This window comes from Urtica dioica, chromosome 5 (genome assembly GCF_054948205.1).
Source record: "Urtica dioica subsp. dioica isolate 48M chromosome 5, U.dioica_male_clone48M_v1_H2, whole genome shotgun sequence".
In the NCBI taxonomy this organism is placed as follows: Eukaryota; Viridiplantae; Streptophyta; class Magnoliopsida; order Rosales; family Urticaceae; genus Urtica; species Urtica dioica.
In genome coordinates, this window is record NC_142760.1 from 38582454 (window position 1) to 38597812 (window position 15359).

Below are 15359 nucleotides of genomic sequence, written 5' to 3' on the forward strand. Positions count from 1 at the left end.
ATTATTTTCTAACAAAGTTCCATGTATTTTAAACACTCCGCCACTTGGCGTGGTATTACATTCTTGTTACATTATGATTTGTTTATTTTTTTCAACTATTTTAAAATATTTTACTTGACTGGATGAAACACTATATCAAGATAAATTTTATTTATTTATAATATTTTGAGTGAGCATCTATATAGAAACAATGAATTTATTTATTTTTACTAAGTATTTCAAGTTTTCATAATTATTACCAATACAATAAGGCAGTATGGTCCCTATTATTATTTTTTATTTCTCCCTCATTCCTTGCCGAAAATAAATCAAATGAAAAAAAAATTTAAGTGTTGTTTATTGTTGATACGTTATTTTGTTGGCTTTATTTTTTAGTGCAAGTGGTATGGAAAGATGTCGGATGTTATGTTTTCACTTCTGGTTTGACATCTTTCATCGTGTGTGCAGACAGTATTTCCGGCAAGTTTCCAGTTTTGACAGATTGCTTTGCTGGTGACTTATTGCTGTGTTATTGCCTCGCTGCTGTCTTCATTACAAGATATCTGCCTCGCTGGAGCCTTCATTGCAAGATATCTTTCGCTGCTGTTTTCATTGCATGATATTCGCTTTGATGGAGTTTTTATTAGGTGATATTCGCTTGAGGCCGGGTAAGGAAACCCGAGATATCTTCCAGGATTGTCCAGCTGCTATAAAAGCCTTGCGCTCTCCCTTAACAGCCTCGACACTTTTGATCAAACACTCAGAGCTCTTAGACGTGCAAGACCGGCGGACTGGGAGGCTGTGTGTTTTGGTTTTAAGTGGTGTATTCTCTCAAACACTGTTCCACAGATTGAGTGTATGTGAGAGTTGGGTTCTTGTGTTCTCGTGATTGAAGGTTCACGTACTGCTGAAGACTGAAGGTCATCCGAGCCAGGAGGTTGCTCGAAGAGTGGAATTGAGACGGTGCTCAAATTCAGGGGGAGTCCCTGTCTAGGTGATCACTGGTAGTAATAGTCTCTAGGTTTTATTGATTTGTTGATTGTAATCAGATATAAACCTTGTGTGTGCTATTGACTACAAGATAGTGAAAATCCTTTCCACTGGCAGCGTGCCCCCAGATGTAGGTGTGTTTCACCGAACTGGGTAACCATATCTTGTGTACTTTGTTTTCTGCACTGTTTTGTTGTTTATCCATATCTGTGTTCAAGCAAGTTGTCGGACACATTGCCAACACATTGTGTGCGACATCTTGCCTTTGCAACTAATCAGAATTTCAATTGGTTACAGAGCAGGCACCTTGATCTCTTAGGTTGTTTCCTGTATTTCTTTCTGATTGCCTATTATGGATAGTTCCCGAGAAGGAGGTTCTGTTAATCGCCCTCCAGTACTCGACGGAACCAACTATGGATATTGGAAGGCACGCATGACCGCTTTCTTGAAGTCCCTTGATAGCCGAACATGGAAAGCTGTGATACACGGGTGGGAAGCTCCTATGACGACCGATGACAAAGGAGCCCGTACTGGCACAAAACCCGAAAAGGACTGGACCCCCACTGAAGATGAGGCGGCCCTTGGTAACTCCCGTGCTCTAAATGCTATATTTAACGGTGTCGATAAAGATGTCTTCAGGTTGATAAATACTTGCACTACTGCCAAAGAGGCCTGGGAAATCCTCGCTGTTGCCTATGAGGGAACTACAAAGGTCCGTGAACAAAAGCTTCAATATCTCACAACCAATTTTGAAGCCCTCACGATGCTCGAGGATGAAACAGTCGCTGAGTTCAACGTTCGCATTCGTGACCTCGCCAATGAATCATATTCTCTCGGGAAACCAATGACTGATGAAGATCTTGTTCGAAAAACCCTGAGAGCTTTGAGCTCTAGATTCAAAATGAAAATCACGGCCATTGAGGAAGTTCATGACCTAAAGACGTTGAAGTTCGACGAACTAATGGGATCTCTCATGACGTTTGAGCTCTCACTTCCTAAGGTGGAAAAGAAACAAAGAGGAATGGCCCTCAAAAGTTCTGTTCATGAACAAAGGGATCAGGTATATTCAGACTCTGACAATGATATTGACGATACTATAGCTATGCTTGCAAAAAACTATGGCAGGGTCATGAAAAGACTCAACCAGATGAATGGGAAAAATGTCCCACAAGATGTCAAGGACAATCTCCAACAACGATTCCAGAAGAACACTTATCTTCACAGGAATAGTAAAAGTGGTGAACGATCTGGGAAAGGCAAAGGCATTCAGTGCCACGAATGTGAAGGTTTTGGTCATATACAAAAGGAGTGTCCGAACTTCCTCAAGAAACAGAAAAAGGGATACAACGCTACTCTTTCGGATGAAGAAGATGAAGAAAGCGACTCAGATCAGATAAGTAACTTTGTAGCCTTTACTGCCTCTGTCCATACTCATGAGTCTACTAATGAATTCGGTGAATGCTCTCAGAAATATGTTCTAGATGAAGAACTATCTGATGATGCTATGAATGAAGCATACAATACCTTGCACACCAAATAGGTTGAGGAATCCCAGATTCTAGACAAACAGAGTGCTCTTATCCTTACCCTGACTGAAGATAAGGCAAGGCTCCTGGAGACGATTGTGGATCTGAAGAAGGAAGTCAGTAGGCTGAATGGCAAACTCGAGCACATGACTAAAACTGTCAGGATGCTGAACTCTGGGACTGACAACCTTGACAAAATCCTCACCATCGGCAAGCCTGCGAAGAACATGAAGGGGCTTGGATATACTCATGGAGCTTCATCTTCCCAGACTACGTTCGTTCCTCAAAAGCAGACTAGCCAGATGTCGCGAAACATGCCTCAACCATCTGGTAACAATAAGTCTCATGACCTTTCTTGACATCATCAATTTGGATCAACCAGGTCTCCTGTCAACAGACCTCGTTGGGTATGCCATTATTGTGGTAGGAAGGGACATATCCGCCCTTTTTGCTATCGGTTGTATGGGAGGAATATCCGTCAGCAAAGGTCCATCCACAGGAATGTCCCATCTCATCAACAACCTGCTACTCGGCTGGAATGGAGAGTGAAAAATGCCTCCTATCGTGCCAATATTGCCTACATATCTCTGAGTGCATCCACCGGGAATGACTGGTATTTCGACAGTGGTTGCTCTCGCCACATGACTGGTGATCACACCTTCCTGACCAACGTGAAACCTTATTCCAACTGTCATGTTACCTTTGGAGATGGAGTAAAAGCCAAAATTGTGGGTAAAAGTAAATTAAACTATCCTGGTATGTCTTGTTTGACTGAGGCTTTGTTGGTAGAAGGACTTACTGCTAATCTCATTAGTATTAGTCAGCTTTGTGATCTGAATTTGCATGTCAACTTTACTCGTGATAAGTGTGTAGTGATTAATGAAGAACAGGATGAACTTATGCGAGGAAACAGATCTCGTGACAACTGCTAGTTGTGGTCTCCTGTACCAAACGGCAATTGTCTCTTGACCAAAGTTGACGAAACCAAGCTGTGGCACCAAAAGCTTGGTCACCTAAATCTCAGAAGCATGCAGAAAATTGTCTCTGAGAAAGCCATCATCGGTGTCCCAAACCTGAAAATTGTTGAAGGAAAAATTTGTGGTGAGTGCCAGATTGGGAAACAGGTCAAGACGTCTCACAAGATGGTGCAACATCTTACCACATCTCGTGTTCTGGAACTTCTTCACATGGACCTGATGGGACCGATGCAGGTCGAGAGCCTTGGAGGGAAGAGATACGTGTTCGTTTGTGTGGATGACTACTCCAGGTAGACTTGGGTTGATTTTATTCGTGAGAAATCTGACACTTTTGCTGTTTTTGAAGCTCTATGTAAGAAGGTTCAGAGAGAAAAAGGAGAGAGCATAGGCAAAGTGATCAGAATCCGGAGTGATCATGGAAGGGGATTTGAGAACATGAGCTTTGCTAAGTTTTGTACTGAAGAAGGGATAGCTCATGAGTTCTCTGCTCCAATGACACCACAACAAAATGGAATTGTTGAAAGGAAAAATCGAACCCTCCAAGAGATGGCTAGAGTGATGATGTTGGCCAAGGATATTCCACCACATTTCTGGGCTGAAGCTCTCAATACTGCCTGCCATATTCACAATAGAGTTACTATTCGTCCAGGTACTTCCAGCACTCATTATGAAATATGGAGGGGGAGAAAGCCGAATGTGAAATACTTTCATGTCTTTGGTTCTGTTTGTTATATTCTTGCTGACAGAGATCCTCGGCGTAAATTTGACCCGAAAAGTGATGAAAGTATATTTCTTGGATATTCTAGAAATAGTCGTGCATACCGTGTGTTTAACAAACGCATTAAGACTATGATGGAATCCATAAATGTGGTGATAAATGATGACCATAATGTTACTAACAGTCCTAATGATGAGGATGAAATTTTTTCTAGTAACACAGATGTCAGGACAGACGCTGAAATCTCTTTGGACGACATCTCCACTGGAAATCCAAATGTCAGGACTGATGCTGATGACAAAGTAAGCGACATTGTTCCAGATGAAGGATCCTCTCCTGAGACTGAACAGAGAATTCCTTCCCGAAGAGTTCAGAAAAATCATCCGGCTCATGAGGTGATTGGCGAAATCAGTGAAGGAATAAAGACTCGTCCAAAACCTCCTGTTAACTACCGGGAGATGATTGGTAATCTCTGCTTTGTCTCTAAGATTGAACCTAAGAATGTTAATGAGGCTATTGATGATGAATACTGGGTTAATGCTATGCAAGAAGAACTTGGTCAGTTTGAAAGAAACGAAGTCTGGGAGCTGGTTCCTAAACCTGACAATGTGAATGTCATAGGAACTAAGTGGATTTTTAAGAATAAATCTGATGAACATGGTAATATAACTCGGAACAAAGCTAGACTTGTGGCGCAGGGCTATTCACAGGTGGAAGGCGTAGACTTTGATGAAACCTTTGCCCCGGTTGCGAGACTTGAAGCTATCAGACTTCTGCTTGGCATCTCGTGTCACCTGCAATTCAAGCTCTATCAGATGGATGTTAAGAGTGCTTTCCTCAATGGGTACCTGAATGAGGAAGTCTATGTAGCACAACCAAAAGGGTTTGCAGATCCCAGCTCTCCACAACATGTCTACAAACTCAGAAAAGCTCTCTATGGCCTTAAGCAGGCTCCTCGTGCGTGGTATGAGAGACTGACCCAATTTCTTGTGCAGAATGGTTATACCCGAGGTGGCTTTGACAAGACTTTGTTCGTGAAAAAGGAGAATGGCAATCTCATGATAGCTCAGATCTATGTTGACGACATCGTCTTTGGAAGAATGTCAAACAAGATGGTGGATCTTTTTGTTCGACAAATGCAGTCAGAGTTTGAGATGAGTATGGTCGGCGAATTAAACTACTTTCTGGGCTTTCAGATGTGATGGTATCTTCATTTCCCAAAGTAAGTATGCCAAAAACTTAGTGAAGAAGTTTGGCCTGGAAAAATCTTCTCACAAGCGGACCCCTGCCGCTACTCACATCAAACTCACTAAGGATGAGCATGGAGAATCTGTTGATCAAAGCCTCTACAGGAGTATTATTGGCAGCCTTCTTTACCTCACTGCCAGCTGACCAGACATAGCCTACTCAGTAGGTGTATGTGCGCGCTATCAAGCCAATCCCAAAGCTAGTCATCTGGCTCAAGCTAAGCGAATCATAAGGTACATCTCAGGAACTGCTAACTTTGGCTTACTGTATACCTATGATACTTCTTCTACGCTTGTGGGATACTGTGATGCTGGCTGGGCAGGTAGCACGGTTGATCGAAAGAGTACTTCTGGTGGATGTTTCTATCTTGGAAACAATCTCATCTCCTGGTTCAGTAAGAAGCAAAACTGTGTTTCCTTGTCCACAGCTGAGGCTGAATACATCGCTGCTGGGAGTAGTTGCACTCAGCTCCTCTGGATGAAGCAGATGCTCGCTGAATATGATGTTGGACAAGATGTCATGACATTGTTCTGCGACAACATTAGCGCGATCAACATCTCAAAGAATCCAGTTCAACACAGTAAGACCAAGCACATTGAGATCAGACATCATTTCATTCGAGATCTTGTAGAAGAAAAGAAGATCAAACTCGAATACATTCACACCGAGAAACAGCTTGCAGATATTTTCACCAAGGCTTTGGATGCTAACTGGTTTGAAAATCTCAGATCTTCTCTTGGGTTATGCGTTATTGATCAATAGCAATTACTGTTTTTCGGAGGATTTTTTGGTCTTAACTTATGTGCTAATCCTTCGCTGATTCTTGTTCACATTACTGTTGTATTTTTTCTCTCATGGGCCCATGTATCTGGTTGGCCCATTCGACTGGTTTGCCGGGCTAAAATGCCAATTGTTGTCTCTCTGGGCCTAAGAACGATCAAGGCCCACTACATGTCACGACGTCGTATTTCTCCATGCCATGTTCTCACTCATGCAGACGGTTACTCTCCCAAGAAAGAAGGGGAAGTTATTTCTTGCTTGAATTTCGAAATTTCCCATTCTTCTTCGGCGCTCTTAAGCTTTGTTTCCCATATTTGCTTTCTTACCCCTTTTGACAGTTATCTGTGTGGCAGTTTCCCAAAAATCTTATTCAAAATGGTTGGCACAAGAAGTGGGATCAGTACTACCACTCCTTCAGAGAAAGCCACAATGAAGAAGAAAAATGTCGCAACAAAGAAACCTGGCGCAGAAAGCAACATGCACGGGGTAAGGGTTCGAGGTCTGAGACCCAGCATACGCGCCGATGGTCAGGCCGGAGGTGCGATCGCTGGGTCATCGGATCCTCCTAAGAACCCATCTCTTTCCGCCGCCAGAAGCGCAATCCTCAAGAAAGCTGCTCTTTCCATCACTGACATCACTGGAGAAGCAAGCTCCAGCAGTTCCTCCACAGAAAAGACACGAGACAAAGCTGATCCTGAAGAAGAAGTTCGTTCTGGAGGATCCCCTATCGAGAGTCCTCACAAGATTGTTGAGGTAACCCTAAAGCTTCTAATATCCCTGTTGATAGTTCTAGGGATAGGAACTCGCTTCCCGATGTTCATGAGCCTACTCCTGAGGATGCCATTGGAGGCATGATGGGCTTGAATAAAGATGTCACGAAAGATGTGCCCACATCTTCTCTAGGGCAAAAGAGGAAGGGAGATCATGTTCAGGATGATGCAGAGGACATTCTCGCATCTCTGAAGAAGAAGATTCAGAGAAAAGATGATGTTTGCTTAGCCACTCTTCTGTCTGAGAAGAGGAAGAAGAAGAAGTCTCCGGAAGAAAGCACTTCTGCTGTCCTCATCCCGGTCCAGAAAAAGAAAAAGGAAAAGATGGGCATGATTAAGAAACGGGTTAAGAAGTCGGCTCAGACTCCCTTGTCTCCGGTTGTTGAGGACCAGGTGGTTGAAGAAGAAGAATCTGTTATCCCTCTTGGTTTGGGAAACAAGAGGTCTGTAGGAGGGCAAAAGCTCCCGAAGAATATCCCCGCTGCTCCCATGGATAATGTCTCCTTCCACAAAGAAGATGGTGTTCTCAAGTGGAGATATGTGTACCATCGTGCCATTTTTCCTGAAAAGGAATTATCCCCTGAGGCGCAGAAAATTGATGCGATTATGGAGCTCCTTCACGACGCCGAGATGCTAAGGACTGTCACTAGCATTGGGGTGTTCTATCCTGCGCTGGTCAAGGAATTCGTTGTTAATCTTTCCCCTTCCTTTGATTCTCCAGAAGACCCAGAGTTCAGGAAGGTCTTTGTCAGAGGTCACTGCTTTGAGATCTCTCCTGATGTGATCAACAAGTTCTTGGGTCGTGGGAAGATCATCACAGCTGATCGGGTACCTTCTCTGGACATCATCGTGCAAGAAATCACTGGAAACGAGACCAAGGTCTGGCCTTGAAAGGGAACTTTGCCTTCAGCCGAGCTTACTGTCAAATATTCCGTCCTGTATCGCATTGGCATCGCCAATTGGGCTCCCTCCTCTCATGGGTCTAGCATCACGGTAGATCTCGCTCGGCTCATATTCCAGATAGGTACTCGCTCCTCATTTGACTTTGGTGATTTTGTTTTTGATCACTTGGCAAAACATGCCAAGTCTTTTGCAGTAAAGCTTCCCATCGGCTTTCCCCCTCTTATCACTGGGATCCTGCTTGATCAAAACAAGAACATCTTGAGGAGTTCAGATGTGGTGGGTAAACGTCCTGGTGCTCTTACCTTCAGTCCCAAATTATTTGAAGGGAAACATGTTCAGGATCTTGTCAGACCTTCTGACGAGACATCTGACGCCCCTGCGAGCAATCTACACTTGAGATCCATGACAGAAGATGTTCAGAGAAAAGTGGTGAAGGAACTTCTTGAAGAAGTTGAGACTCTGAAAAAGACCATCGAAACTCTCTCCTCCAGGAAAATCAAGTGTGAAGCTCTTATCAAGGACCTTACTGCCCCGAGCTCTGCTACCTCTTCTCAGCCAGGTCAAGCCGCTGGGTCTCATGTTTCTGAAGCCACTGAAGAATCTGAAACTGAAGACGATGATTATGTCTCTGAGAATGATCAGGATATTGTTGGTTGATCCGGTTTTTCTTTTCTGGTCTGTAATATTCTCTCTTCAAGACATCTTTTGCTACTGCTCCTGTGTGCTTCAGACTAATGTGTTTCGTTTGGATGTTTTGTAAGACAGCTTTCTCGTACTTTCTGATGAATGATATGCTGTTTTCCTAGTTCTCATTTCCTTTACAGGCTGTTGTTCCTCCCTCTGTGTTGGTCGATCCTTGCCTTTGGTATCTTTTTAAGGCAATCAGGGGGAGAGGTGTCATGAGGGTCATTTATTTTGACTCTCTCTCTAGTCATGCTGCTTGTATGAGAACTGGTACTGGAAGTGCTTGCCTAAAAAATAGCCAAAGGGGGAGATTGTTGATATGTTGTTTTGTTGGCTTTATTTTTTAGTGCAAGTGGTATGGAAAGATGTCGGATGTTATGTTTTCACTTCTGGTTTGACATCTTTCCTCGTGTGTGCAGACAGTATTTCCGGCAAGTTTCCAGTTTTGACAGATTGCTTTGCTGGTGACTTATTGCTGTGTTATTGCCTCGCTGCTGTCTTCATTACAAGATATCTGCCTCGCTGGAGCCTTCATTGCAAGATATCTTTCGCTGCTGTTTTCATTGCATGATATTCGCTTTGATGGAGTTTTTATTAGGTGATATTCGCTTGAGGCCGGGTAAGGAAACCCGAGATATCTTCCAGGATTGTCCAGCTGCTATAAAAGCCTTGCGCTCTCCCTTAACAGCCTCGACACTTTTGATCAAACACTCAGAGCTCTTAGACGTGCAAGACCGGCGGACTGGGAGGCTGTGTGTTTTGGTTTTAAGTGGTGTATTCTCTCAAACACTGTTCCACAGATTGAGTGTATGTGAGAGTTGGGTTCTTGTGTTCTCGTGATTGAAGGTTCACGTACTGCTGAAGACTGAAGGTCATCCGAGCCAGGAGGTTGCTCGAAGAGTGGAATTGAGACGGAGCTCAAATTCAGGGGGAGTCCCTGTCTAGGTGATCACTGGTAGTAATAGTCTCTAGGTTTTATTGATTTGTTGATTGTAATCAGATATAAACCTTGTGTGTACTATTGACTACAAGATAGTGAAAATCCTTTCCACTGGCAGCGTGCCCCTAGATGTAGGTGTGTTTCACCGAACTGGGTAACCATATCTTGTGTACTTTGTTTTCTGCACTGTTTTGTTGTTTATCCATATCTGTGTTCAAGCAAGTTGTCGGACACATTGCCAACACATTGTGTGCATCTTGCCTTTGCAACTAATCAGAATTTCATTTATATATTTTTTTAAATACATGGTTCAAATATTATAATTTCTCTATCCCTAAATACACGATTACGCTTAACAACTCTCTTTCTATCATACCTAGCATATTCAACACCACTTCCAAAGTGAAAATCATGGGTTCAATCTCCACTGGTAGCAAAGCTACCCTTCATAAAAAAAAAGGATTAATTACAAGAAATCCCCCTCAATTCTGGGTTCGGTAACAATATGCCCCCTCAACTCAAAAAAACCACAAAAATTCCTTTGAACTTTGATTTTTCTCGAATTTTACCCCTTCCGTCAACTTTTCTCAGTTAACATCCATCTCTAAGACACGTTTTGGTCACGTGAGGACGCGAATGAGGTTATAATCGTATATTCACCATATTCATTTTATTTCAGGGACTATTTATATTTCTAAACAATTTTTATATCATTTTAAATTATATTAATCATTTGCTTCAGCTCCATCGTTCAACGCCGATTCTTCCAGCCGGGCTTCGAGCGATTCGCCCAACTCAAATTCGGGATATGCTTCTTCAGCCCTGCCTTTTCTTCTCAGCTTCATGGCCTGGCGTTTTTGAGCGAGGGACTCTTGCTGCAACTTGAAACAATCGCGGCTTGAGATTGGCTTTGGCGGGACGGTCGACAAAGAGCTCGCCCAACTCCATGTTCTCACCGCCGAACCACACTCTCGTCATTAATCCGACACTCTCGTCCAATCAACCTTCTTCATCTCCCAATCCGCCACCAAACCCACTCCAAACCTTAATCTCCGTCCCCAAACAAAAACCCCCAATCAAAACAATTAAATCCCAATCCAACGGCGTCGATTCCTCCGCCGACGCCGGCATTTGAATTGAGCAGAGCTTCAATCCCCGTGGCAGCCTCGGGCTTGACCTTGTGATGAGCTTGGACAGCGACGTAGAGAGGTTGAGGCTACATCCATTGGTCCGATCCATCGATTGCGAAAAAAGAGATTGTGTTGTTAGAGCAAATCGATTGCAAAGGATGAATCGCGATTATGAATTCACACACGAACTTGGAAGTTCGAGATCGACGAAGGAGGAGGCGAGTTCAGGGGAGGATTTGGTGAGAAAGTAGCGAGCGATGGCTTCGGAAGGGAGGCCGTTGAAACTAGAGCAGAGGCAACAAGTCCAGCTCCACTGGTCATGCTCACAGAAAGCGTTGAAGTACGCCCAAAAATTATCGCACCGCGGAAAAAGATCGCCATCGCCGGCGTAAGAAGCCGACTAGCCGTCCTCGTCCTCCGCCGCCACAGGCCTCACCGTCATGCCCCATGGAGGCCTCACCATAAGAAGCCGAGTTCTCTGAGCCAACTTAATATATTTTGAGATTTAACTAATACATAGATAATTTAAAACATTTTTAAATACAATAATATAAATAAAAAATTGATAATAAATTTCATGTAGTTAAAATACCATTATAACCTCATTCGTGTCCTCACGTGATTAAAACGTGTCTCAAAGATGGATGGTAACTGAAAAAGGTTGACGGAAGGGGTAAAAATCCAGAAAAATCAAAGTTCAGATGAATTTTTGTGGTTTTTTCGAGTTGAGGGGGCATATTATTACCGAACCCAGAGTTGAGGGGGATTTCTTGTATTTAATCCTAAAAAAAACTATCTCTCTCTCTCTCTCTCTCTCTCTCTCTCTCTCCTACAAATAGTAGATTTGAAGACATAAAATTTAAGACGTTTTCCAAATCGAACGACTTTGATTGCATAAATTTTTACATTTGTTATGCGAGTCATTTATAAAATGACTTCAATAAATTTACAAAGTCATTAGAATGATGACTTTAAAACGGCCACATAAAACATTGGAGTCATGTTGAAAATGACTTAAATATTTTATTTTTTAAAGACGTTTTAACAATAACTTTAAAATATATTTGAAGTCCTTTTAAAATCAACTTCATAAATAAAATATTTGATTTTAAGTCGTTTTGTAATTGTCTACGAATAATTTTTCAGTTATTTTATAAATATATCTTCGAATATGTTCTTTAAAATGACTTAAAATTAACTTCTTCACTTCCACGTAAGCAAAATAATTTCCACGTATGATACTAGGACTTTTTAAAAAACATCTTCAAATTTTACGACTTTTTAAAATACACGTATAATTTTTCCTAAAAAAAATTACACGTATAAAATTAGAAAATTATTAGTTGGATGTATTTTTTAATTTGAGAAAGCTTCCGATAAAAAAATCAAATATTTTGATCCAATTAAGAACCAACCTATTTATTGAGATCCAAGTCCACTTTAAATCATATTGTAACCGTTTCGTATTTCGAGTCCGGATCAAATTGCCACTCATATCTCTTCCCTCACTTCTCAAATTCCGACTCAAGGTCTGGATCTTTGAAATCTCCTCCTCAATAGCACTCCTCATTTGTGACGCCTTCGCTCCTCAGAGACCAGGTTTAATTTATTGTTCTTTTTTTCCAATCGTTGTTGGTACAAATCTAAAGCTTAGAGGCAATTGTTAATATTTTTGTTTACTATTGTACTGCACGTTGTTGATTTCTTTCATGTCCCACTCAGTTTGGCCTTATTAATTTATTTCATGTTATTCACCATTACTAGTCTTTTAAACTGTACGCCTCTCTCTCTCTAGCTCTAATGGTGCTTCTGTTGGTGGTGGTTGTCAAGTGTGGAGTCTAATCTAAGGTATTTGGAAAAAAGTCCCACGGAATAGTGACTTTACATTCCCTTAGTGTATATAAAAGGGTTTCATTTATTGTACTCCACTGTACCCTAAAAGTCAAACACTTGTACTTGTAACCTTTCTCAATTGAGTTTATACTATTCACTAGTACAAAATAGACCTTTGGGTGCGACTTTTTTCGCACCCAAAAGTCAATTTCGCACCCAAAGATACCTTTGGGTGCGACTTTGGGTGCGACTTTTCCGCACCTGAAAGTCCGCACCTAAAGGCCTTGGGTGCGAAAAGTCGCACCCAAAAGTCATGACTTTCGGGTGCGACATTTAGGTGCGACTTTTCGCACCTAAAGTCGCACCTAAAATGTCATAAAAATCCGTGGAAAAGGCGGGTAAAAGAGCATCCAGTTTTGGGGAAAAAAAATAGTGCTTTAGACGTCGCTCTATTATAAAGTGACTTTAAATCTTTGAAAAATGTAATTGTTAACTGTGATTTAGTTGTCATCTGATTTGAAAGTGACTTTGATTATTAATTTAGTTATAAAATAAAATGCAATTAAATGACATTACTTTATTTAATTTAATGAAACCTGTTATAAGCAATTAAGCAATTAAAAATAAAAGGCTGAATGAAACTTGTTATATTGAATTGCTTGATTGAAAAATAAAAATTATACCTAAATGGTCCATAATACACATAATACACAGAATGAAAAATAAAAATTATACCTAAATATTATAGTTAGTGCAACCAACATCCTATATCTAACAAAACCGCTCCATTGAACAAGAACATCATTGTCCTTCATCGTCTCCCGAACAATATTTCCATTTTCGTTTTCAACTATGAGAACCTCTTCAGGTTTAGCCATGCGACAAATCATGAGCATTCTTAGCTTTGACATTGGTTCAGCATACAGTAGCCGTCTCTTCTGCTGAAGTTGGTTCCCAAGACCATCGGTCATTCCAGGAAGCGGCATCTGCTTTCTCAACACAAACAGAAGATTGAGTTAAGTAACTATGCCTACGCTGTAAAAAACTAATGAAAAATAATCTAGCACCAAAATCCATCTTAACCACAGCAAACGGAAACCACAATATCCTAATTCATCAATTTCTAAAATTCACATCATACTTTCACCAAACACCATTTAATACTATCTGAAAATTGGTATTGGTGAAGTACCTGCAATCCCATCATATTTGATGTTACCGCGGGATTCTCCATATTATTTTGTGCCTCAAACAGCTCCAAGACAAAGGAATTCCAATAGTCTAAGCAGGTTGCATAGTCAAATAATAAGATACCATATTTCAGCAATCTCACCAGTAAGAGCACGGAATGTAGGACAAAGTCGGAAACGTTTTATACCTTGAAAACTTCAGTGTCATCGACGTAAGAGATTTTGATAAGATATTCAAGACCCATGAGCAGTATATTCTCGGGAGGGGTCTCCAGTACACGGATGTGCGACTGCACCCAAGAGAAGTTGATATAAGGAAGTCGAATTTACCATTGTTCCAAACCAGAAAGTGTTAGATAATGGAAGGCAATAATGATGCAATATAATCCCTTACAATCTAGCAACTGTCCTAATATACACGATGAAGACCAAATTACATCAAGAACAAATAATTCAGGACTGGAAAATAATCTTACCTTGAAGAATGATGTGAAAAACAGAGCCAAGTTTTGAATAAAAGCCTGGAAGATACATAAAAACAATGAAAATAAGATACGTGTAAAACAATAAGATATTACAGTTTAATAAAAAGGAAACTAGTCATTTTCAAAACACGGTAAAATCTAACCTGTTCCTCATCAGACCCTTGTGCATAAGCCTCGGGGATGTTTGTATTGAAAGAGAGAATGGTCTGAACATAGTCCAATTGGAAGATCAGAAACAAAATTAACAATAATAGAATAACACGAACTCGGGTAGAGATATGTTATGTCAACCACCATAAAGATGTGTTATGTCAGGTACAGATATGTAGTCAACTGCCATTTGAGCTTCAAATTGTCAAAAGAAAAACAAGCGAATTTTTGTCGAGACTCACCTGTAACTGCCCCATGAATACACTGTACATTTTAACATATTGCTGATCGTAGAAGTCTCCAAAACTCAGAGCAGCAACCTGAAAAATCAGAACAGCCAAAAATGAAAACTGGACATAATTCAAAAAAGATTTCACCTAAAACAGACAAGACGTACCTCAGTCAAACATTGAAGAGTGAGATTCCTATACGAAAAACTTCAACAGTGTTTCAAGCTGCACCACACACACAAGAAAATCAGATACATTAATTTATGAACATCCTTCGCACGGTGTTTCCTCCGACAACAACCGCGTCGCTGCGACCACGCAACTCGAAAACTCTCAATGAACATCACAACCAAGCCAAAACCTCAGATTTCACTCCGAAATCAAAACCCCCAAATCAAACTCTCAACCCTAACTTTTGAAATTCTTGGCTGAGAATGAAATCTCCTTACCTTGCTCGCGAAATCAACTCCCGGACGTTACTTCTCTCGCTCTCCGGCGTCTCCTCGTGGGCGGCGCGCTCAGCGGCTCGCGGCGGCGCTCGCTTCTTCTCAGCCCGCGCGCGCGTCCAGTGGCCCGGTCTCGGTGGCTGTCGGCCTCGCTCTTCCTCCGCGGGCTCACTCCCTCGCTCTCTTCCTCTCTCTCGGTCTCTCGGTCTCCATCAGCCGATACTCTTCTCTCGGCTCTCTCTCTCTCTCATTCTCTCGGTCTCTCTCTTTCCTTTTCTCTCTTCTTTTCTTTTCTTCTTTCTTTTTTCCTTTCCCGATTCTTTGGTGAAAACAAATAAGAGGGAATCCCTAAAAAAACAAACAAATAAGAGGGAACAAAA

General features: G+C 41.6%; 1 protein-coding gene across 1 annotated transcript; it reads right to left on the reverse strand.

The window, feature by feature from the left end:
• Nucleotides 1-13850: 13850 nt before the first annotated feature.
• On the reverse strand, nt 13851-14752 carry LOC149398358 (protein EXPORTIN 1B-like). Its single transcript, XM_089614566.1, has 5 exons — nt 14701-14752; nt 14546-14623; nt 14297-14359; nt 14145-14189; nt 13851-13958 (listed from the first exon to the last, which is right to left on the reverse strand). The coding sequence occupies exons 2-5, from the start codon at nt 14573-14575 to the stop codon at nt 13851-13853; spliced, it is 246 nt and encodes an 81-aa protein (XP_089470692.1). The 5' UTR covers nt 14576-14623; nt 14701-14752.
• Nucleotides 14753-15359: the final 607 nt, after the last annotated feature.